The sequence below is a fragment of the Cryptomeria japonica genome, chromosome 6 (genome assembly GCF_030272615.1).
Source record: "Cryptomeria japonica chromosome 6, Sugi_1.0, whole genome shotgun sequence".
Lineage (NCBI taxonomy): Eukaryota > Viridiplantae > Streptophyta > Pinopsida > Cupressales > Cupressaceae > Cryptomeria > Cryptomeria japonica.
The window spans coordinates 150,109,756-150,137,396 of record NC_081410.1 but is presented as its reverse complement, the minus strand read 5'-3'; the positions used below and the strand labels follow the sequence as shown (position 1 = coordinate 150,137,396).

General features: G+C 33.0%; 1 protein-coding gene across 1 annotated transcript; it reads right to left on the bottom strand.

The window, feature by feature from the left end:
- Positions 1 to 828: 828 nt before the first annotated feature.
- Positions 829 to 27,641, bottom strand: LOC131064944 (2-oxoglutarate-dependent dioxygenase AOP3). Its single transcript, XM_057999283.2, has 3 exons — positions 27,107 to 27,641; positions 1,272 to 1,599; positions 829 to 1,189 (listed from the first exon to the last, which is right to left on the bottom strand). Exons 1-3 carry the CDS (start codon positions 27,475 to 27,477, stop codon positions 965 to 967), a joined length of 924 nt encoding a protein of 307 aa, XP_057855266.2. The 5' UTR covers positions 27,478 to 27,641; the 3' UTR covers positions 829 to 964.

The following is a 27,641-nucleotide window of genomic DNA, read 5'->3' as shown; positions in this document are numbered from 1 at the left end:
TAGGTTTAATCCCTACAAAAATAATTAAAATTTGAAGTACTTTTTAATTCTAGCTTATTTTAGATGATTCCCTTTCCTATTATGTGATGACAATGTTATGTTTTTTGATGGCTTGAAATTCACATTGTGATCTTGCTTTCACCTACCCTATCCTCTCCCATTATACTTATCTATTTCTCTCTATTTCTCTATCTTTATCTCTTCCTCTCTATCTATCTATCTCTTTATCTCTCTCTATTTTTATCTCTCCCTTTATTTCTCTTCATCTCTTTATTTATTTATCTCCCTCGTCTTCTCCCCTTATCTTTATCTCTACTTCTATCTACTCTAAATTAAACCACACTATTAGTAGGAACTTGACCCTTTGTTTCTCTTGTTTTAAACATGCCTTTAACTTTAAAAAATGATATTATATTTATTCACACAGGGTAACATTTTCAAGCATGGTAAATAATAAAAAATTAAAATTAGTCCAATTCTTACATATAAATTATTATAAGAGATTCAAAATAAACTCTCTCAATTAAGATTTAAATTTAATGGTTATATGATAATAAATATGCATTTTCTAGTTTATGTCAAACGAAATGAGAGATCAAAATTCTTATAATTATATCAAATATATTCAACTCATAATATTTAAATTTCAAATAAAATATGCCAAACATTTCAATGAAAAACTATCATAAAAATCATTTAATGAATTAAATCCTATCAACCCCAATAATAAACATGAGATATATACTCTACAACAAAAACAAAAATATAAATTACAAAATATTAATAAAACTCATTATAGATTTTAATACCCAATTATATAACTGAGTTGCTCAAAGCCCATATTTATTATATTTATGTGAGCTGGTTTATTTAGCATTAATAAAGTAGAATTTTAAAAAAAACTTAAAATTAACAATAAAATTGAGTTGTTTGCTAATAAGTCAATTGCATAAAATCAATAGTTCTAGATAAAAATATCGAGAGGAGCTTGTCGAGATCTTGCATTTCTATAGTCTTTGAAAATAAAAGGTTTATAACGACGTGGATGGTGATCATCTATGAGCTCCTCTGGAACACGTACTTCCTTTTCCTGTGGAAAATTCCAGAAGAGAACAATAGAAAGTCGAGGCTCCCTCCCTCCATACACTACACGATGTTCCACACTCCAAAATCTATCATTGCTCCATATCTACAACCAAATGAATATCATCATTCATCTGAAGAAAATGATTAAATAAAACTATCTTTAGAAAAGTCTATAATTTCTCTACCTTTAGAGCATCACCCATGATGACAGTGAATGATGTAGCTAGAGATTTTACACTGAACCATTCACCTTGTTTGGAACGCATTTCAAGACCACCCACTTGGTCATTGTATAGAATTGTCATCACACCCAAATCTGTGTGCTCTTTGAAACGAATGACATTTTCATCACTCCTTTTCTCATATTCTGAGAAATAATTGAGACGAAGAATACCCTCACAATCTACAAAATCAGTCTGGAAATGTTTGATGAGGCCTAGACCTTGAAGACACGATTTTATTAAGGAATTTGTGAGATCGGATAGCTTGGAGCTGTAAGTTCTTAGGCTCTCACTGTAAAACACACCCAAAAAAAAATTATATATTGATCATACATGGTATAGTATAACATCCTTATAGTGAAGGCAGAATATCACAATATCATTTTCTACAATTAACTTCTTTAGGTTACTATTTTTTAATCTAGTTTGAATTTGTAAGGAAAATAATTGATTTTAATTAAATAAAATTATGAAATTAGATGTTCAATTAATTGAGGAATTGAAATAAAATAAATGCATCTATACTTCTAATTTTAAGATAACTTATATTGTTGACTAGTAAATTTATCTATGCAACATTTAAGGTCACTTATATGAGTGTATAATTGCTCTTGTAACACACAAATTCGATCTCATTGATTTCCATATTCTATAACTAAGCATGTAAGTCACAAATTTGATCTCATTGATTTCTAAATTCTATAACTAAGCTTGTAAGCCACAAATTTGATCTCGTTGATTTCTAGATAGTCTAAAACATGTTCACCGCTATTTTCTAACATTTGAATGTTGTAAACATCGGCAATGTTTATAAACGCCTTTTAAAATTTTGTTGAATTCTAAAGGTCATGTTGCCAAACCCCTAGTTAGACCAATTTTATAGTTCTAAGCAAAATATTGAAAACAAGTATGGAGTACACCTAGGATGATGTCAGAAGCATACAAATACAAAAAAAAAACTCATTTTAGCTCTTAGATATAGATGTTTTCTCATGGTCTAACATTGCAATATAATTTCAATTGAGTGAATTAGTGTCTTTAAATATAATAGTCATGACTTAGTAATAGCACAATTTTGTGTCCATTTATCACATAGGCAACAAAAGTGCAATTGATGGATGGGGTCATTACATTGATAGAGCAACTTATGCATGGTACATGAACAATGTGGTTTGCCTCACTCCCACTCCCCATGTATGAGACCAAAATGATTGTGCCACCGCAATGGGTGTTGGCATGACCATAACACAGTTCTTCCAATAAACATGAGCTTTTGCCTCAAAAATATTTTTAAAAAATTAATGATTTGATCTTAGAGGGGTTCAATCTAAGAGGATTTAATTAAAAGGTGTTGGATCAAGCCCCTTTTAATAAAACTTGCATAGGCTCAAATCAAATTCATAATAGAATTTCCTCCACACTTATTAAAAAAATTGCTTCATGTTTTAAAAGATAAAACAGAGAAGTTTGAATATGTGATTTTGTAAGTGTGTAGCCTTTAGTATTAATTTTACAAAAAATAGAATATGTATTATATTTTTTTCTTATATTTTTTCTTTTTCATTGAACTAAAAAACATTAGAAATAATTCTTATAAAATCACAACTCATTAGTTTATATCATCTTAAGTTGTTGCATGTAATCAAGTGCATGGATGTGAGGTATTGAACCAAATTTTTTTAATGGTATGCCACTTATAAGGTTATTTATTGCATTAAAAAAAAAAATCCAAAACATAAGAGAAAAAGGGGCATGATATGAATTTTTACTATTACATTTTACTCCTACTTTGATGTGCATGTGAACTACTAGATAAATACATGTCAAATTAAAACAAATAAAAAATATATTTTAAAATCAAAAGAATATTAATATGTATAAAGAAACTAAGTATTTTTCATCCTTAAAATAAGTGTTTAAGTTTTAAATTTTATTTTACCATTTTCAAAATCACCATTGACTATTTAACTACATCACTATAAATTAATCTTTTAAAATTCAATAGTAAAAACAATGATCCTTTAGTTGAGAAACTTATTTTGGAAGGGTGTATCATTTATCTAATTATAATTTATAATTAGTAGATGTGGTGACTGCTAGGTAGAAATTTTGTATTTATAATTTGTTAAAGGGTCATCTAACCTTCATATATCGTATAGAAATTTTTATTAATGATTATTTTATAATTATATAATTAATTTAATAGAGACTAATCTAGTATTTTTTAAATCATCTTGAAGTAGGTCCCACCATGCTTCTAAGCACAACCCAATTCATTGAGATATAAAAATCCAAAGCAAAATAGTTTGATAGGTCACATCAACAAAAGACTAAGTTGTATAAAAAATAATAAATCACAAAGCATAACCCAATCTAGGACTATGACAGATAACATGACCATATCCATAGTACCAATAGTTTTTATACAATTTGTTCATATCTCTCTAATCATAATTCTTTATCTAGACTCTTAATTTTGAATCTGTCAAATTGCATTAGTTCATTGTCAACAAAACCAAAATTACCCCATGCTAAAATGAAATAGATAAGAATATTATTAACTTTTTGAATGTATCAATCATATAGATATGATTTATTTATCTATTATGTTTTACCATTTAATTATATCTTGCTTACTCTAGGGAAATTTTTACTCTTGCTAAATTTTGGTTAACATGAGCATATCTAATCTAGTGTATAGCCTTAGCTCATCCTTTATTTTATAAAATATTTTAGAAATGTTAGTTTGTGTTTTTACTATTAAATGTTGTGTGAACTTCAAGTCATTTAGCCTTATATTCTAAATAAATTTTCAATAATATTAATTCTTTTTAGGGGAAGATTTAGGTTAAGTCCTTCCTTTCCAATGATTTCTTCCAACATATCTCTTATTGATAACTAATTACCTCCATCCATCTTAATTATTATGTAACATATAATTGTGATGCCCACATTCAATTGATTAAAAATTAAAATAGAAGTGAAACAATTTTGAAATTGTAACTCCTAGAGCAATATATTATAAAATAGATGATGATCTACATCATTATATTATCTCGATAAAAAACTCCAATGTCTCCTTGCAACTAAATAATACAATATAGATATGCTAGTTAATATTAATTATATAGTTGGACACAATAAAACTATTCATGATACTCTCCATGACCTTTCATCTCATTCGCATGCATAGTCCATTGTCATACCCTCCCACACCTTATTCATCATATTCATTTTCTATATATATCGTCCACCATCACTTTAGAACCACTCATCTATCCTAATTCATTCACACCTCCATACCTTAAGGGACCAAAGTGTACACATTGCACTTTTACACCTTATCTTTATATTATCTTGAACAAATTCCACAAATGTATGATTCTATTAATTAATTTAACCTATATCATGTATAAAATAACCCACAACACAAAATCCATCAATATAATATCATTGCATATTGCATTGGTATGGACTAGGCCATATTCCTAGGTCATATGCCAATATGGATTGAACCACAATTCAAATTTTAAAGATTTCACTCTAAAGCTAGTCATCATCTATTACTACTTATCAAATTTCCATTAGTTTTATAATCAAAGTCATACTATATACTCTAGTCGGTTAACACTACTGAATCATGCAGTAGGTATACACAGAGAAGTCAGTATGCATAGTCTAGTCGGTTACAGAAGAAAGCAGTCACAGAATGCAGTATACACCGAGCTATCTACCGAGTATCTTTTTATGTCTACCGAGAAGAAAAGATGACACACCAAGTTGATATACACCGAGTGTAACGTGTTACCAGATACATTGAACCTGGACATGCATATGAAAACATGTTACAAGATCGAGGCACATCTAACCGTTATCACATTGGAAATTGCACTAGAAGATTGTGTATGATTCTAAGATCAATCTAACCAATGAAATATTTTGTATAGTTATTCATTCGAGGAATCTTGTTTGTAAGATTGAAGCAATGAATTGGATCACCGTCTTAAGAGATCTATTTATACAACATGAGTTAAAAGGTGTATGTATGAGAAAAAGAAGACTGTTACAGAGACACAGAGGTCACCGAGAAGGTTTTCAGAGAACAGTCGAAGAACAGAGTAAACAAAAGGGTTTACCGAGTTACTATATGGGTTACCGAGGTATGCTATAAGCAAGGTAATCTATTCTAAGCACATAGAATCTGCTATAACATTTCAGATGTAAAGTTGCAAATATTTGTAATGATGTCATTGTAATATTGTGAAGTTGAAAGAGAAACCTTTAACAGGGTAAAAGACTCTAATCAAGTCTATAAATTGTAAAGCCTCTAACTAGGTGCAGCATTCAGATTAAATGTTGTAAAATCCTTTAGCAAGGTAGATCTAACAGATCTTGTTACTCCTAACAGGGTAAGCTATTAGAAATAGCTAATATGTGGCTCTAACCGAGCACTCTTTATTATTGCAGTAGTGAAGTTGTGGGTGTCATCCCCACCGCAGGTTTTCTCTCTAACCAAGAGTTTCTGCGTAACCAAAATATATGTGTTATGGAGTGAATCATGTATGACTGTTATCTATTTGTTTTAACTTTATTTTATGTTACTGCACTATTTTGTTTATGCATAACAGTAAAGTTATTATTCAAGAAAAGTTTTGGAATACTGATTCACCCCTCCTCTCTCAGTACATTAGCTTTCCATATTGGGCCTAACAATTGGTATCAGAGTTTGAATCTTGGAAAAGGGTTTAACTACCTAAAGAGAAAGATCTTATCAATGGAAGGCTACAAACAATCTCAGAGGATTGTGTATCTGCAAGAAGAGTTGGATCATGCCAATCAAGTGATTGTAGACATGCAAAGGCAAATGCAAAAATCTCTGAAAGTAAGAAGAAGATTATCTAATGATTTACAGGACTCTCAAGAGTTAGTGGAACAAATTGAGACATCATCTGAGAATAGTATATTTGAAGAGACTGAAGAAATGATTGGAGTATTGAAAGAAAAGAACAACGCACTGGCTGATCAACTAAAAGCAATGAAAAGAGAACATGAACATTTTAGCACACAAATGACTGAAAATCTAGATGCATTAAGGATAGCTGAGGATAAAGCAAGAGATCTAGAAAGAGAGAAACAACAACTTGAAGTCTTAGTATCTGATAAAAATGATGAAATCATAAGATTGACTGGGATTCAACAAAATATGATAGATCAACTAGGTTATGCACATCATGAAGCAATTTTGAAGAATGATGAAAATCAAGCATTGAAACTTGAAGTATCGAGGTTGACCAATGAACTTGAAATAGAGAAGAAATCCAAAGAAACACTGAAGAAGAGTTATGAAGCATCAAAGATGTTGGATGAGCAACTGAATACAAGAAGCCCAACAGAGATGCAGGACTCGGTTACAAAGGAAAAGACTCTACCGAGAAAGGAATTCATACTACCGAGAGAGAAGAATCATCAAAGCAAGCTGGAAAAAGGAATTACATCAAAAGAAAGAAGCCTATTTGCTACTACTGTGGAAATCAAGGTCACACTGCCAACATGTGCCAAATCAGAAAAGGTAAGCAACCGAATATCACTAAGTCCAATGGTTATTGTTACAATTGCAATAAATATGGTCACACATCTAATCAATGTAGGACAAAGTCTGTTGGCAATTATCAAAAGGCAAAATTCAAAGGGTTTTGTAGAAACTGCAATAGATATGGACATAATACTGAGAAGTGTTGGCTTAAGCAAAAGAACTACATGTGGTCTACACACCGAGCAAACACTAGAGGTTACCAAACTCACACAAATCCTTACCGACAATATGCAGCAGTACCATGGGATTACAATACAAGGATATGGTGCGAATGTTGTGGAAAATATGGACATATTAGTGCCAACTATTTTATAAGGTTTGGAATGAACAACAAAAGATCATGGAGAAATCCTAGTATGGCATGTTTTCATTGTCACAAAGTTGGACACTTGGCTCGAGATTGCAGAGATCAACCTAGAGGAGACACTGAAGAAATAAAAGAAAAATTAAAGATGATTTGGAAAAAGAAGGAAATTGTGTCAAATGAAGAAAGCACCTTACCTACCGAGTTAGGTGCACCTATTCCAAAGTAATCAGCAAAGGTATGAAGGGACTACATTCTCTGAAGGTTAAAATCATAATAGTTCCTATTCTATTATGTACTAAATTCAAAATCTGCATAGTTAAGATGCATCAGTAAGTTTGAAATTCTATCAAAAGTACTTTACAGGAAACATGTCAAGTCGGTGAATATAGGAAGCTTGTCAAGTCGGTAAATGAAGGAAATTTGGTTACTCGGTTAAAATGAAAAAAAAAAGAGTAAATCGGTTAAAGATGAACCGAGTGTATTTAATGTTTTTGACCTAACCTGCACGGAGCCCGATAAGGTATTTTGTGTACTTAAAGGTATTTTCGCGATCATTTACACTTACCAAGTTTTCAAAAGAGTAGAGAAGAGTGAATCAAGGCGATCAAACCTCATTCAAAGTGAATCCAAGGTATTTACATCAAATCTCATCGCATTGTTAAGCTAGTTTACCGATCTTATCAAATTGTTATTATCTGCTAAGTGTGAAGTGTCTGTCGTTTGTAAACCGTCAAACCCTAAGGATAGTTTGCTAAGTTTTTACCTGAAATCCTAAATGGCGCCCAAGATCCAAGATCCCATTGTTGTTAAGAATGTAGAGAAGCCCTTACTGAAATACTCTTTGACTCCTAAAGTCGCCTCTGAACTGGATGACAAAACTGCCTTTTCACTCATCCCGGATCGAGTCTTGTTAGTTGAAGATGTGAGATTCTTCACCAAATGCCGTGTTGAAGAACTCGGTCATGTTGAGATAAGAGACACCTATGATGAACTATGTACCGATGGTGTATTAAACAGCAAGTATGAACACATCAAAATCAAAGGATTGACTGAAGCCCTAACCTATCCTTGTGTGTTCAAGCCCCAATGGGTCAAGTTTGTTTTGAGCAGAGTTCATGATGATTTCATGTGGCTAGAAGAGAAACCATTTAAAATCACCAAGGAAATCATTCATGTGATCACCGGTTATCCTATCTATGATCATGCACGAGCTCAAAAGATGATATCACAGAAGGAATTGATCAGTTTAACTGGAGTTGAATCTGATTACAGAGGACTAAAACTGAACAATTTCACTGATGCAAAACTTAAGTTTGCCATTAGAGTAATTGGTTACTATTTCTTCCAATCAGCAAGGGAAAACAGTGTACCCTATGCAGCAGTTGACTTAGCTTATAAAATTGTGAAAAAGGGAATGAAAGTTGATTTATGTGAAGTGTTACTGAAGAACCTGTTTGAGAATCTAAACACAATAAGGAAGCCGAAGAAGAACAACTCAGCAAATACACTAAAGTTTGGTTCACTTCTTGTATGCATGTTTTTCTACTTTGAAAAATTCTTTCCATCAGTCAATAAAGTAGTTTGGGAGCTACACCAACCAATCGCCCATTAGATTAATGACTTTATCAAGAAGCTAGGTAATAATCTCAATGACATAATGGATGATTATTTCAGCAAATTTCAAGAGAAGATGCACAACAGGTACCGAATTCCACCCCAGCTAGTGGAGAAATATAAAGATGACATATGCTTTGAGGTAGACACTAACTACTGTTATGTGAATGTTGTGGAACTGAGGACTCGATCTTTGCCACCTATGGGTTACGAGATTGACTTTGATATCACACAACAACAAATTGATGCATATCTTTCATTACCAAGGCATGCTACCGAGCTGAGGTATGGAACCTATGAAGAGGTGAAGGGAAAAGTAAAAATGAGCATTGTAGTACCCAAAGCTACAAGGAAAGCAACAAAGATGATAAAGGTTTTAACAGAGAAATTTGGAGAAGATTCTTCCTCCACACCTGTCAAAGGCACTCTTGCCATCACCGAAGAGGAATCAGAAGCTCAAGAGGCAGCAATAACATTGAGCACCGAACTGCCTAAGGGTAAAGTGTTAACAAGAAAGAAATAGGACATTTCAAAGGCCCTACCGACTCCTCCAACAAAGAGACCTAACACTAGAGCATCAGCTGCATCACCGAGTAAGAAACAAAAGAGTGTTACTGCTCCCAAGGTAACCAAGACCTACAAGAAATCTACTCGGAGACTCATTTTGACAAAAGAGTCTAGTGATACAGAATCTGAAGATGCAAATAAATTCCAAATTGTCAAGAGCAAGAAGGTAAATATACATAGTGTTGAAAACTTTTGTGCCAATCTGAAAGAATATGGTGGATTTGGTTCATTTAGATATGTCAAGTATGAAACTAGAAATAATGATGAGAAGAAACAAATTGAAGAAGCTATCATCTGCACACTTCTAAAGTTTCGGCTAGCTCCATTGGAACTAGTAAAGTCACTTCCAAATGAACTTTACTTGCATATTGATAACAGGTGGAAGTATGCAATGGACTCAGAGAAACAAATCAGAGAAAGAAGTCTAGTCCATCTATTTCCTAATATGTTTGTAGCAGAAATAAAGGAACATTTGACAACCTATAATTCAAAATTTCTTGTCAAACAAAGAGCCTTAAAACTGATGAATGGGCTATATATTGACGTAGAAAATGAGACAAAAGCAAAATGGCAGGAAATCTTCAAAATCAAAGATGTCGGTGAACAATCTACAGTTGAAATCATTGATGTCACTGAGCACGATCCTGATGTCACTGAGCAAGGTCCTGATGCTACCGAACAAGACCCTGCTGACACTATTCAAATTGATGAAGATGTCATGGATACAAAGGAACGGGAGCAGGAAATGATAGAAGGCACTACATATGCAAAACTTGTATCTAGTGAATCCGTTTTAGAACAAGTTCATCCTTATCCACCGATCACTGAACCTGTCTCTACCAAAGCTCCTCAAGATACAGCACAGGGCATTGAAGGTCACAAGTCTACAATAGGAGAAGATACTACTCAAGAACAGACCTCTCAAGCACCTTCGAGCACTGAAAATGTAGCAGCTGAGACAACCAGTACCGAGACACCAAAAGACACCACAACGGCTACAGGTACCGACCAAAGTGTTGTCTCTACCGAGCAACCTACCGAGGGTCAGTAAACCTCTCAAGCTATTGTCTTGGTCCAACTGACCAAAGGTAAAGAGAAGAAGGTGAAAAAGCATAGTTTCAAAGTTGATTTATCTAAACCAATAGTGTTGCCTAATGTGGATATATCAAAATTAAAGGGGCAAGCCCTCATTGATTTTGGTGAACTATGCAAAGCAAAGGCCGAACAAGAAAAACAGATGGCCATACAGAAGAAGAACAAAGTACTTCAGAAGGTGAAGACATCGCTATCTGATATGCTACCTATAGCTACAATGTCAACCGATGCAGCCATCCACATTCAACTGGATGAACTCCTTAATCAAATAGAAACATCTAGAGTTGATGCATCTGAGTATTTGAGCAAGCTCAAAGACAAGGAGCTTACTGCAAAAATGATTGAAGAGGTACAAAAAGCTCTAGCTATTGGGAAAGTCAAACTTGTCAAATTCATTGCTGAGTTGTCCCCTCAACTCAAGCATATTCTTTATTTATTTCAGAAACTCTGTACATTTTCTATATTCATTAAAGATATCAAGAATAAAATTGATGCAATTGAGAAAGAGATCATCGATCTCTCAAATAAGTTGACCCCAGAGCCTAATTCAGTTTAGAATTTTTATACCAAGCTTCAACAGCTCATGGCTCAACAATTGGAACTAAGAAATGAAGAACATAAGATCAGGATGGATATAATGACACTCCAGACATTATTCCTTCCTCATCTTTCATCAGTTCAAGAACAGATTAACCGAGCTACATGCCTATCTACTAAACAAGAGGGAAGCACTCTTGATGGCTTAATATCACTATTGGCTGATATTCAAGCACAAAATTCTTTAATGGAAAGTGTAAAGGATGCACTCTCTGTTGCTCTCACCGACGCCCGGAAGAAGTATAAATCTATTTTTGACCAGTTACCACCCCCGGATGGAAATTAAATTTTTTGATGTTTGTCAAAAAGGGGGAGTGATACTATATATTTGGGGAGTAATACAGTTTTGGTGATACAGTTTTGATATAGTATTCGGAGTATTGTATACAGGGGGAGTATACTGAGCAGAGTATGCAGAGTATTCAAGGACAGTAAGCAAAGCACACAAGCACAGAACCGAGCATGCAAAATCAGAGTTATGTATAGTATAATGATAAGGGGAGTATATCTGAATATGCTATTTCATTGACTATTGTATATACTGTCAAGTATAGTCATTTTGCAAAGTATATAGATTTTTGAGTTATGACTTTGAAAGTAGTTTTTGTCAAACATCTCAACTAATGTCAAAAGGGGAGATTGTTACTACTTATCAAATTGCCATTAGTTTTATAATCAAAGTCATACTATATACTCTAGTCGGTTAACACTACTGAATCATGCAGTCGGTATACACAGAGAAGTCGGTATGCACAGTCTAGTCGGTTACAGAAGAAAGCAGTCACAGAACACAGTATACACCGAGCTGTCTACAGAGTATCTTTTTATGTCTACCGAGCAGCAAAGATGACACACCAAGTTGATATACACCGAGTATAACGTGTTACCAGATACATTGAACCTGGACATGCATATGAAAATGTGTTACAAGATCGAGGCACATCTAACCATTATCACATTGGAAATTGCACTAGAAGATTGTGTATGATTCTGAGATCAATCTAACCAATGAAATATTTTGTATAGTTATTCATTCGAGGAATCTTGTTTTTAAGATCGAAGCAATGAATTGGATCACCTTCTTAAGAGATCTATTTATACAGCATGAGTTAAAAGGTGTATGTATGAGAAAAAGAAGATTTTTACAGAGACACGGAGGTCACCGAGAAGGTTTTCAGAGAACAGTCAAAGAACAGAGTAAACAAAAGGGTTTACCAAGTTACTATATGGGTTACCGAGGTATGCTATAAGAAAGGTAATCTATTCTGAGCACATAGAATCTGCTATAACATTTCAGATATAAAGTTGCAGATATTTGTAATGATTTTATTGTAATATTGTGAAGTTGAAAGAGAGACCTTTAATAGGGTAAAAGACTCTAATCAAGTCTATAAATTGTAAAGCCTCTAACCAGGTGCAGCATTCAGAATAAATGTTGTAAAATCCTTTAGCAAGGTAGATCTAACATATCTTGTTACTCCTAACAGGGTAAGCTATCAGAAATAGCTAATATGTAGCTCTAACCGAGCACTCTTTATTATTGCAGTAGTGAAGTTGTGGGTGCCATCCCCACCGCAATTTTTCTCTCTAACCAAGAGTTTTTGCGTAACCAAAATATATGTGTTATGGAGTGAATCATGTATGACTATTATCTATTTGTTTTAACTTTATTTTATGTTACTGCACTATTCTATTTATGCATAACAGTAAAGTTATTATTCAAGAAAAATTTTGGAATACTGATCCACCCCTCCCCTCTCAGTACATTAGCTTTCCATATTGGGCCTAACATCATCTAATTGGTCCACATGCCAAAAACTTAGAATTGGGTGACTATGAATATGAATTCTAGGCAATTAGTGTCCATCAAGTGGTAATTAGAATCACTTTAAAAAATTGACTCCAAAGCATCAAAAAACATAGCCTATATTTAGGTACTACATCTTTGTATTAGTTCACTAGATCTGCATCTATATTATATCAATTTTATTATTAACAAAAATAATTGGTTTCATGATAAAAATAAATAAATAGATAACCATTGTATACATTTTCAAATGTATCAAATTCTTAATCACATATCTTGATTTAATTTGTTTATTCATTGTATTTTATCATTCAATTAGATATCACTTACTCTAGGGAAGACTTTATTTTCTCTATATTTTGGTTAACCTTGACATATTTACATAATCTAGAGCCTAGCCCCAAGTCATCCTTCATTTGTTTTAAGATTTTAGATCTATCATTTTTGTGTTTTCACTACTAAACCTTTCGCTTTTCCTATTGTTTTAGCTTTATATACCAAATAAATTTCCAAGACTCGTAGATCATTTTAGATGAATTTGTAAGTCAGAACCTTCACTTCTAGTGACACTCTAACATTCTATTTATTTAAAACCTAACTACCTTCATTTTCCTTAATGATTATGAAATATATGATCGTGACTCTCACGTTGAATTGATTAAAAATCAAAAGAAAAGTGAAATGGTTATAAAATTGCATCTCCTAGAATAAGATATTAAACTAAGATGATGCTACATATGTTAGGTCCCAGAGACAACTGAGAGGGGGGGGTGAATCAGTTGTCTAATAAATTCAAACCAAAAACTAATTAACCAACTTAATGCTTAATACCGGTAAACTAGTTAAGTATGTCGGTAGATAGTGTTAATAGTAAATTGCTATATCGGTAAGGATTAATGTATGAAACATAAACATAAAGTCATCCACAACACATAACACCAATATTTGTACATGGAAACCCTGTAAGGGGAAAAACCACGGTGGGAAACCTTACCCACAATCAGATGATACTACTACAGATAGTAAGTGTACATAAATGGGGTTTGCACATGCAGAAAGGCCAACAGCCTAGAGCTCATTGCTCAATCACAAAATGGGAGTCACACTGACTACAGTTGGATGGTTAAATCCAATAAGAATGTACTACACAAAATAGCATCTTCATATGTTGGATTCAGTACCGGTGTAATGCTGATATGCTTTTACAAAAACCTAGCTTCACCTTCAAAGGATGTCTTCGTGTATATCCCTGCTTGATCTCACATATACCTTCACTCAATTCTTTTTCGCATTCCACACTTGATCTTACAAATAAGATCTTACATTTATACCATACCCTAAGACCAATTTTAGTAGGTCGGCTCTACAAGATATTACAATAAAAACATTTTACAAACAATATAATATCTGATGCAATAACCAATTAAACATGTCGGCTTGATGCATTTACAACACTAATAAATCATTTCCATAGTGTGCCATGCTGATCTGGAAAAGATAAACCTGTCGGTGTAACCCTAGATAACTTGGACCTATTTGTTGGTAAAAGCAAATATGCAAATATGAATATACCAATGATTAATTCTTCAAAACAAAGTGTCCACACGATGTCTTCGACATTACCAAGTGTCTTCCATATCATTCCAGGTACCAATGAACATTATATCCTGCCGGTGAACCATGTACCAGTAACTGTTGCACAGTTTACTTGTTTGCCGGTGAATGTTGTTGGATCTCCAAAGTGCTTGTTTTTAGTAGGTGTTGACATCAATGACAAAAACCATACCAAAATACCAACAATCTCCCCCTTTGGCATTGATGGCAACACAAGATGGAAAAACCATCAAAGTGCCAAAACAGAAATGCCAAATACAAAAACCAACAATCTCCATTTCTCCCCCTGGGAGTAATATGTGATTATCCAAAGATTATTTTCAATACCAATCCCTCCTTAAATGTGTTTTTCAAAATCTCAAATGTGTTTTTCAAAATCTCTCTCCAAAAAGATAATGTGTTTTTCCATAGATATCTCTCCCCCTTTGACATCAAATGCCAAAGTCAAGTTCATACAAAATACCAACTACTCCCCCTAAGAAGTAGCTTCCTCATCAAATACCGGAATAAAAGATTTGTCTTTTTAATTCTGTCGATTGATGACAATCATCAACTGTCTAAGTCTCTACCGGTGGTGGTATGACTCCAAGCTGATCTCTGAGATACTCAAAGTCTCCTTAGGAAAAGGTTTTGTGAAAATATCTGCAAGTTGTTCTTTAGTATTCACATAAACCAGTTTTATCTCCTTTTCTTCAACTTTTTCCCTTAGAAAATTCAGTTTGATAGAAACATGTTTAGTTTTAGAATGTAATACCAGATTCTTAGATATATCAATTGTTGCAGTGTTATCACAGTATATAGTAATGGGTTCCTTGCATTTTACCTTTATGTATTTCAACATTTGCTTAAGCCATAATACCTATGTACAGTTAGTTGCTACTGCAACATATTCTGATTCTATTGTTGATAAAGATGTACAACTATGTTTCTTACTCAACCAAGAAACTAATCTCTTTCCAAGAAAGAATGCTCCTCCAATGGTGCTCTTTCTATCATCCACATCTCCTGCCCAATTTGCATCTGTGTATGCACATAGATCAAAATTTTCATCTTTAGAATACCATAATCCAAGATTTGTTGTGCCTTGTAAGTACCGGAAAATCCTTTTTACTGTTGATTCATGATTTTCCCTAGGATTACTCTGAAATCTAGAAACAATACATACTGCATTCATAATATCAGGCCTAGTTTGTGTCAAATACAGTAAACCTCCTATCATAGATTTGTATCTAGTTGGATTAACAGGTGTAGATTCATCCCTTTGAGATAATTTGTCATTTGTAGTCATAGGTGTGCTTACCGATTTAGAGTTCTCCATCCCAAATTTCTTTAGTAATTATTTCAAGTACTTGGATTGACTCAAAAATATACCTTTATCAGTCTCAGAAATCTGCAAACCTAAAAAGAATTTTATTTCTTCAATCATAGATATTTCAAATTCTTGCTGCATTTCAATAGAAAATTCCTTACATAATCCATCTTCTCCTCCAAAGATTATATCATCAACAAATACTTCAATAATCAAGATGTCATCATTAGTTATTTTGTAATATAAATTGCTATCTGCATTTCCTTTAGTAAAACTAATCTTCAAAAGATACTTATCCAACCTTGCATACCAAGCTCTTGGGGCTTGTTTCAATCCATACAGAGCTTTTCTTAACCTGCAAACCATATCATTGTCATTTGTCAAAGAAAATCCATCAGGTTGTTCAATATTTACTTCTTCTTCAAGATCTCCATTCAAAAATGCACATTTAATATCCATTTGATAAACTTTGTAGTCCTTGTGAGCTGCAAAAGCCAAACAAAATCTAACTACCTCAATTCTGGCTACCAGTGCAAAGGTTTCATTGTAATCAACTCCTTCTTTCTGGGAATATCCCTTACACACTAGTCTTGCTTTATTTCTGACAACCTTACCATCTTCATTAAGTTTGTTTCTAAATACCCATTTGGTTCCAATTACATTTTTATCTTTAGGCCGGGGAACTAATGTCCAAGTATTATTTTTCTCAATTTGTCCTAATTCTTCTTCCATAGCTTAAATCCAAAATTTATCTTCACATGCCTCATTGATAGATGATGGTTCAATTTGAGAAATAAGACATACCTCTTCATTTGCCAATCTTCCTCTTGTCATAACTCCCTTAAATTTGTTTCCAATTATCTGATCTTCAGAATGATTCAATCTTACATACCGGGGTGTCTTAGTTTGCTGTTTTTCTTCAATTACTGTGAAATCTTCTGATGATACCAGGGTAACTAGATCTTCATTTTGTATCGGTGGATTCAATACAGGTTCATTTGTCACAATTTCTGTTGCCGGTTCAGAGTCTATATACCTTGAAGCTCCTTTGAATTGTTCATCAATCTTTACATTTGTACTTTCAACAATTTTCTGCAATCTCTTATTAAAACATCTATATGCCTTGCTCTTAGATGAATAACCAAGAAATATTCCTTCATCACTTCTAGGATCAAATTTGCCAATATACTCATCTCTTCTAAGATAACATTTACTTCCAAAAATTCTGAAATACTTCAGAGTAGGAGTGTTACCAAACCATAGTTCATGAGGGGTCTTACCAATTTCACCTTTGATGTGAACTTTGTTGAATGTGTAGACAGCAGTGCTAACTGCCTCTCTCCAATACACATGTAGTAGATTTGCTTCTGATAACATACTTCTAGCTGCATCCAAGATAGTTATGTTTTTCCTTTCAACAACTCCATTCTATTGTGATGTCTGAGGTGCTGATAACTGTCTTCTGATTCCATTCACTTCACAAAATGTATTAAAGTCCTTAGATGTGAATTCTCCTCCTTGATCTGATCTTAAACATTTGATTTTCTTACCAGTTTCATTTTCAACCATTGTTTTGAATAGTTTGAACTTTCCAAGTGCTTCTGATTTTTCTCTGAGAAAAGTAACCCAACACATTCTAGAGTAATCATCAATAATTAGCATGAAATATCTATCACCTTGTAAGCTTCTAGTTCTAGTTGGACCACATAAATCAGCGTGAATTAAATCAAGAGCATTATTGGATTTTTCTAGAATACTTTTGAAACTAGCTCTAACTTGTTTTCTAAATTGACATTCCTTACAAATTGTATTCTGAGGTTTCACAATTTTAGGTAGACCTCTAATTGCCTTAGAAGTACTGATTTTTACCATGCAATCAAAATTTACATGACATAGTCTCTTATGCCATAACCAACTTTCATCTATATGTGCAATTAAGCATGCCTTTTCACTGTTATTCAAATGAAAGATATTGCCTCTAGTCTGATTACCGGTTGCAATTTCCAAACCAGTTCTATTCATGATTTTGCATTTTCCATTTTTAAATTGTAACTAAAATCCCTTCTCAACTAATTGACCAACACTTAAAAGATTATGCTTTAATCCTTCAACATAGTAGACATTGTCAGTGTTATGCTTACCATCAAGAGATATTGAACCCTTAACTTTGATTGAACAGGCTTTGTCATCTCCAAATCTTACTAAACCTCCATTGTATTCTTGAAAGTTCAAGAATTTACCTTTGTCTCCAGTCATATGATGTGAGCATCCAGAGTCAATGATCCATTCATCCTTTGTTTCAACTTTGGCTGCTAGGGCTTGTTCTACCGGTGGAGCAGTAGGTGCCGGTTGATCTTCTGTTATAGCAACAAAAACCCATCCATTGTCTATTGGATCCTCATTAGAATCATCAGTCACACCTTCATCAGCAATGTAACAAGATTTATCTTTGTTCTTTTTAAATCTGTATCTCTGATATTCAGGATTAGGCTTGTATGTTCTTCTAGCTTCTTCTCTTAGTCAATCATGTCTATCAGGGCATCTTGAAGCCATATGACCAATCTTATTGTAGTTAAAACATTTAAAGGGTGCTTTACCTTCATACTTACTTCCAATTGGACCTTTTGGCATTTTCCTTGCAAATAGTGCTTCAAGATTTTCAAGCTCTTCGTTCTCCTTTCTGAATTCTTCAAGTTCTCTTGCATAAAAGGCTCTCCAGCCTGATTTGTCAAATGATGGAGTAGATGATGTTGATGCTTTAAAGGCCAAATCAGTTTTTACGGTAGCAACAGGACCAAATTTCTCAATTTCAAAGGCTGAAAGTTTTCCAATCAATGTATCCCTAGTTACTGATGTATTAGGCATTGTTCTCAACTCATTTATAGCAGTAACCTTCATTTTATATGCCGGTGGCAAACCTCTTAATATTTTTGAAACAATTTCATCCTCACTTAAGGTTCCTCCACAACATTTAATACCCAAAACAATTTCATTTACTCTTTCCATAAAAGCATAAATCCTTTCATCTTCTTCCATTTTTAGATGTTCATACCTGACTCGGAAGCTTTCAAGTTTTGCAATTTTGACTGTGGAATCTTCTTCATTCAATGTTTCCAAATGATCCCAAATAGCTTTAGCAGTAGACCTATCTAATAATCCCATGATTTGTTGATCTGATAATACGCTCAAAAGTGCTTCTCTTGCTTTGCAGTCATTTTCTTCATCTTTAGCTAAGGTAGTTGGAGCAGTCTGACCAGCTACAGCAGCAATATAACCATTCTTAGTAACTTCCCAGATGTCTTTACCAATGCAATTCAGATGTGTCTCCATTCTGATCTTCCATATACCATAGTTGGTTCCATCAAGTTTAGGACTGTCCTTCCTGAAATAATTAGTAGACATTGGATCTCCCCAAGTTGTTAAACTTCTGCAAAAGAGGACTAGGCTCTGATACCAATTGTTAGGTCCCGGAGACAACTGAGAGGGGGGGGTGAATCAGTTGTCTAATAAATTCAAACCAAAAACTAATTAACCAACTTAATGCTTAATACCGGTAAACCAGTTAAGTATGTTGGTAGACAGTGTTAACAGTAAATTGCTATACCGGTAAGGATTAATGCATGAAACATAAACATAAAGTCATCCACAACACATAACACCAATATTTGTACGTGGAAACCCTGTAAGGGGAAAAACCACGGTGGGAAACCTTACCCACAATCAGATGATACTACTGCAGATAGTAAGTGTACATAAATGGGGTCTGCACATGTAGAAAGGCCAACAGCCTAGAGCTCACTGCTCAATCACAAAATGGGAGTCACATTGACTACAGTTGGATGGTTAAATCCAATAAGAATGTACTGCACAAAATAGCATCTTCATATGCTGGATTCAATACCGGTGTAATGTTGATATGCTTTTACAAAAACCTAGCTTCACCTTCAAATGATGTCTTCATGTATATCCCTGCTTGATCTCGCATATACCTTCACTCAATTCTTTTCCGCATTCCACACTTGATCTTACAAATAAGATCTTACATTTATACCATACCCTAAGACCAATTTTAGTAGGTCGGCTCTACAAGATATTACAATAAAAACATTTTACAAACAATATAATATCCAATGTAATAACCGATTAAACATGTCGGCTTGATGTATTTACAACACTAATAAATCATTTCCATAGCGTGTCATGCTGATCTGGAAAAGATAAACCTGTCGGTGTAACCCTAGATAACCTGGACCTATTTGCCGGTAAAAGCAAATATGCAAATATGAATATACCAATGATTAATTCTTCAAAACAAAGTGTCCACGTGATGTCTTCGACATTACCAAGTGTCTTCCATATCATTCCAAGTTCCGGTGAACATTATATCCTGTCAGTGAACCATGTACCAGTAACTGTTGCACAGTTTACTTGTTTGTCGGTGAATGTTGTTGGATATCCAAAGTGCTTGTTTTTAGTAGGTGTTGACATCAATGACAAAAACCATACCAAAATACCAACAACATCATCATATATTATAGATAACAAGCTTCAGACCTCCTTACAACAATATGATATAGCATAAAAATGCAAGTCAAAATCAATTGGATCATTGGTCACACTACTCCTCGTGATACTTCCAATGACCTTCCATGTCATTCACATGCATCATCCAACACCATCACTTCCTAAAATTAATTCCGCTCATTTAGTCTCCATATTTTGATTCAATATCTTCCACCATCACTTTAGCATGCTCATCCATCCCACTTCATCCTATACATCTCCTTTCCTTAAGGCATAAATTGTAGACTTTGTACTTTACATTATTTTTTATAAATATCATGAATACACAATTCTAATGCTCAATTTGACCTATACATTGTATAAAGTGACCCCTAACCCAAATCCCATCAGCGTAATCTCATTACATATCACATTGGTATAGATCAATCCACATTCCTAGGTCATTTAACACTATGGAATATATACCATAAATCAAATTTCAAATATTTTACTTTAAAGCTAATCATTTCATAAAATAATTATCATCCAATTAGTCCATATGCAAAAATATTACAATTGAGTGACTACATGTGTGTATTTAAGTTCTTAGCATCTATCATATGGAAATTCAAATCACTTAGAAAATTTCAACTCCAAAGCATGCAAAATTAAATTCTACATTTAAGCACTAAATCTCTCTATTAATCCATTACACCTACAACAACATTGTGTGTGTGGTGCCTACAAAAACTTGTTTTACTCTAAAGGTTTGACTACTATCAAGACCAACCTAATTTGTTTGTTTCTCATCTTTAAGTAAGTCTTATCATGCTTCTAAAGATAACCCCTTTCAAAAAAAATAAAAATTTAAAGAAATAATATTGAAGGCCCCACATCAACAAAAGACCAAGTTGTATCGCATAGACTAATTAACACATGCCCCAATCTAGGATTGGGGAACCTGACATGACCTTATCTATAGTACTAAAAATTTCAATGCAGTTTTATCATATCTCTTCAATCATAGTTCTTTATCTAGAGTCTTAATTTTGATTCTCTATAAAATTATATCAACTGATAAAAAAATTTAAAAATGACTCTATGCTAAAAACTGAATAGATAACCATCTTATACCTTTTCAAATGTACAAATTTATAGTCACATGTCTTGATGTTATTTATTTATATTCATTATCTTTCATCATTTAATTAGATATCACTTACTCTAGGGAAATATTATTTTTCTCTATATTTTTGTTAAAAACACATATGTTTGCACCATCTAAAACATAAACCTAGGTCATCCTTCATTTTATTTAAGACTTTATATTTGTCATTTATAATTTCACTACTAAATCTTCTTTTTAAAGTCATTTCAACCTTATATGCCAAATAGATTTCCAAGAATCCTAGTTATTTTAAATAGTGAATTTGTAGGTTAAATCCTTCCCTTCTAGTGGCTTATTTTGAGATGTCATTTATTGAAACCCTGACTAACTCTATACACCTTAATAATTATGAGCCATATAATCGTGATGCTCACTTTGAATTGATTCAAAATCAAAAGAAAAATGAAATGGTCATGAAATTTAAAATCCAAGAGAAATATATTGTAAAATTAAATGATGATGTACGCATTCATATTTTCTAGATAACAAATTTCAATAATTCATGGCAACTAAATCATATAACATGGATATGTTAATCAACATTTACTAGATTGTTGGGTACACTAATACGCTTGATGTTTCTCATGACCTTTCATTCACTCACTTGAATCCTCCACCACCATCTCCTCCCATGTCCAAATCCCCATATTCCTTATCCATTTATTGATTATCTTTCATGATCACTTTAGCACCACTTATCCATCCTCATTCATCTCATTCACCTTCATGCCTAGTCTCATTTAATTTTTCTTCTATTATAACTATTACTTCCCATGTACATATCTTCCCCACACCTACAAATATCATTCCACCCCCCACTCCCAAACCATTACACCCTCCACAATAATTCTATCAAGATCTATTTATTCATAGCCCATGACTACACATATCCACCTTGCTTCCCAATGTTCTCGTTGAAGCATCATGAAAGAATTAATTGAGGTTAAAAAGCACCTTGACAAGGTATCCTATAGTTCTGAAAAGAACCTATTACATGAATTACTACATAATCCTTTGGATTATGATAGTTTTGCTTATCTATTTCTAATGTAAGTTTTGGCTCCTAGATTTGAATAGTACAATATCAAAAGAGGTCTATTGACTCATTTGTGCACTTAACACATGTCTATATGTATTATATGCTAATAAGTTCTTATCCAATATTTTCTTAAAATCTAAAATAATATGTAATAGAGTTATTTTTTCATTTCTATGTTGGTCCACTCTTTTTTTGAGTTACCTAACATCTTCAATATCCACTTCTAAGTATAAATTATTTAAAGGTTATATTTACCAAACTAGAAAAATTGAAGACAAGGGACTGATTAAATAATTAGAAATATGTATTGATATTTCAAATTTTACAAAAAATAAATAAATTACTAACCACCATATAATGAATCACAATGTTTATCCATTGTTAACTTACTTTCATCCATGAAAGACGAAATTGTCTTCTACGAATCAGTTTGAAGCTATGTGTTGGTGTAATAGTTTATGAGCTTAAGCTCCTTGATGATAATCTATTGGTATATGATTGATCTAACATACTTGATACCTTATCCTCTTACCCAAGAAAATTGCAATGAATGAATAATTTCAAAGGTAATGACAATACATACCAAGTAAAACAAGAGCCCAAGTCTAATGTCAATTAAGTGGGTCAAACTTACAAAGGCATCCAATATAACTAGCATTACTCCATGACTTTAAAGAACCTTGAAAAAAGTTGTATGATACCCTCCATATTGTATTAACAAAACTCTTAGGAGCTGATATACCACTTTTCACTCATTAGTTACTTCTCACCATCTTAATATTTTGATGCTAATTTGTGTTGTGAATATCATTAGATAAATAGTCATAGATTTAAAAAACACTCTTAATAATAAGGTTCAATATTTGAATTACGAAACCCTGATTCAAGTTATATGAATTTACAAAATTAAAATTTACTTGAATATATGCTAACCATTTCCCAAAACACAACCAAGAAAATTATGCAAAATTCATCAAGGATGAATAATTTCATGATGAAATATTTTTTTCTTATTTTGGAATGTTTTTGGTATGTAGGCTTTATTTAAGATCACCCTAAACCACTCCCACATCATTACCTTCACACATGACGAAATTCCTAATAATGGATCCATAATGTATCAAGGTATTTATTTAGTACAATCCCATTGATGGAATCATGCAAGATCTTTGATTTTCTATTGGTGTTTTCATTCAAGAATTGGGCTATTAAATTTTTATTTGCATTTAGATAATTTTGATCATCTAGCATGTCTTTAAAGTTCTAATGATCAAATAAAAGATACGTTAGGATTTTTAGTCTTAACTTTCAAATTAATACAAGAGAGAAACCTACATAAATTCATAGCATGCGATATATTCAACAAGGTAAAAGTTTACATCCTTTTAATGGAATAGTACTGACATCAATACATTAAATTCACTCATAAGGGAAAATAGGTCACTATCTCCAAGGATAATTAGAATCCTCTTTAGGATAACTAAAAATTTAAAACTAATCTATTCATCAAAATACTAAAAGAGGCACCTAAGGAAAGGATGGATTTGTGATACATCTTATACAAATCATCATACCACAAAAAATCTAAGAGTGCAAGAATTGATTTATCAAAAAAGTTAGAAAGACCTCAATCTTGTATAAATATGTGTTTATCTCTCACTCTATTAGATATGCTAACTGCAAGAATTGATTTGTTAACTTGTCAAAAAAAAAATGGAAAGACCTTGGGTTTATCTCTCACTCTATTAGATATGAGAAAGAGTCAAGTAGATGCTCCTAAAGTTAAAATGAACAATGTGACTATACAAAAAGTGTCAATTGAACAATTGGATTCTAAGAGATTAACACAAAATTTGGTATGAAAATCAATCCAACAAATGATGTTGTGAAGAAAGAGAAAAGTGAAAAAATATATATTCTTAATCCTTCATGAGATTGGTAGAAGGATTGAACCTAGTTGATGATTTATTTTTTACTCATTATAGTAGTTTATCCTTCATCACTTACATGCCTTACTAAGTGCTACCTTATAGTAACTAAATTTACTTATCTTATATGGATGTTGCAAACACACCTTTTAAATGGATGTTGGCACAAGAATCCATGAATGTTCCTTTTTTTATTCATGTGAATTTTCTCTCCTTTTATTGCTTTCCATTTACCTTTGTGCTCCCCACCATGCATTTGGTTATTTTATGACAAATCATTCATGTTGACCAAAAAGGAATCTCTTACTTTTTAGTTCATAACTTGTTTACTATTTTCACCACAATATTTTTACAGCTAGCCTTCGTTTCCTAGATGTATTCCTTTTTACTTTTTACAAAATTATAGCTTCATTTACATTACATGGCCTTTTTGTATTGGTATGATTTGGTATCATTATGTATATCATTTTTCTTACATGTCACGATCTTTTCCTCCTTATCAATTTATTTTTTAATGTTTCTTGACTATAATTTTTAAAGACATTATACTTGATTATACTATAAGCCAAGTACTTCCTCTCCCTTTGAAAAACAAGATTAAATCATGTTATCAAATATGACCTTTTGTTACCATTTCTATACATGATCACATCTTATATGATGTTATGGCATTTCTCTTACATGTTGATATTTAACACATGGGCGCACTCTTTAAATGTATGATAGATTTCATTTTAGGGACAATCATGTATTGTATGATATATATTGAAAAATTGTAAGTCATATATCCAATCACTATATACTATATTACATGTCTTCACTCCTTAATTTGGATGCATGATGCCATCATATACTCAATTTGAAGGACAATACAACCATTACCAAATATATAATATTGAGAACAACATGCATTATGAGGACCACACCAATTTCAATTCCATATTGTCTTTTGTGTCACGATCTTATTTACACTAGTTTTTTAAATGGTGTCATGTATATGCTAGGATCATATTGGTTCCAACTTCATAGCTTCTTATGTTTCTCTATCTTATTTATGTCATTTTTATAGTTGACCTTGCAATAGTGTGTCCTAATTATGTGATCAAAAAAAATGAGCCCAAGGTACTAGAAATTACGATATACCTTCAAATGAAGGACCTTCATTGGAAGGTCATATCATAATGACCTTCAAATGAAGGCCTTTTTAAATATTCAAATATTTAATGTTCAAATGATTTATTGTTCCAACTCCACATCAACTTACACACCATGATCCCTAGATTTTACTTTTTTTATGTGCAGGGACACACTGATTCCAACTTTAAATTATCTTATGTCTTAGGGTCCTTTGACATTAGTTATGTCTCTAGCCATGCATATAATTTGTAGGCGGCACATTAGTTCTAACTTTATTATGTCTTGTGGTCCCTTTGACATTAGTTTTATCTCTTGTTGTGCATATACTTCATGGATGACATGCTTGTTTTAAATCTATATTGTCTTATGTGTAATGACACATTTCTCTAGCTTTTAAATCTTATTATAGTTGCACTTCACACTTGTTGCACGTTTCGAATGATGATTATGGACTTTTAGCACTAACACTTAATACATGTCAACTTATGTCTAGTGTACAAATATTATAAATAAACATAATTTGTAGTGCTCAATTCAACTTTTTTGGCACTCAATTTAACCCATACTAATGACCCATTGGCCAAATACAATTATAAAGCACCTTCATATGGATTAATCCACATCTATAGGTTATATGATACCATAGACTATGCCATGTGGCTTAGCCTAGTCCACCATATTCAAATTTTAAATCTTACACCCCAAAGCCAACCCTTTTGAAAACGATGTTGCACTATGCACCAAAAACTCCTAATTCAACAATTGTAAGCATATATTTGTAGACATCCTATAGGTCATTAGCATCCATTAAGTGGCAACAAGATTCGCTTTGAGACATATGATTCTAGAACATCGAAAGTTGAATTCTGGATTTAAGCATTGGATTTCTTTATAGTCTAATAGATTTGCATCCATATTGATGCATATCATATCTACGAAAACTTGTTCATCCTTAGGGACTTGACTAGTACCACAACAAACTTTAGATTGTTCATTCTCCATGTACTTCAACTTGCACAATCCCATTCAAAAACAAGCCATGTAATGAATATAAAAAGATTCAAAAGGTCTACATCAACATAAGACTAGGTAGCATCACATGAAGTAATCCACATGACACAACCTAATGTTTAAACTATAATAATATTCGCCCATCAACTATAATTAGACGAGGGCTAGCAAGCTAATTAATTAACCCATCAAAACCAAGGAGGGGGATAGTTAGTTTGACTCATGCCCACCCATCGATAGTCACAAACAACTTCGTCTGAAATTCCGAAACAAGATTAACAACCGCCATATCATGTAACTTTGTTTATAACAACATTCTCTAAGTAGTTATGTCACATCACTCTAATTGAAATTCTATAGATCCATATATTTTTTATTATCTATTACAACACAACAAAACCAAAATCAATGTTTCTTCAATATTATATATACATTTTCAATTATATAAACTATTTGACTAAATCTCGTTTGTTCAATAACTAAATTAACAAAAGTAAATCACAGACATACCAGAACTTAGGATTTCCTTGCGGCCATAGCTTTTGTGCATATTGCTGAAGAGTATCAGAAGTTACTACTGCTGGGAAACCCATAGCCTCGCCAGATGAAAGAGCACCGGTCTTTGTATACCCATCAAAGGGAAGATTGACGGCTCTTTCTTTTACTTGGGGTGGGAGATTGAAGAGATCTCGAGAAACTGAATCCACAGTGTGCAGAAGCTCCTGTTCGACTCCATGGTTCACCACACGAAAAGCTCCCCATTTTTGGCACGCTTCTTTTACTTGATTGCACAGCCTTTGAATATCTGGATCATCTTCTTCCAACCCTGATCGAAGAGCAGAAACATCAATTATTGGGAGCTCTGCCTCTGGAAAAACCATACTTGCTGGGGCAGATGAAAATTGTAACGGTTGTGTTGGGATCTATGATGAAGAAATATAAATTATTTTCTTTGGCTAAGTGTAGCTAACAGTCACGTGTAGCTCCTCCATTAAAGACGAGAACAAAATGGTAGCTGGGTCAAATGCAAACTGTGGATCAATCA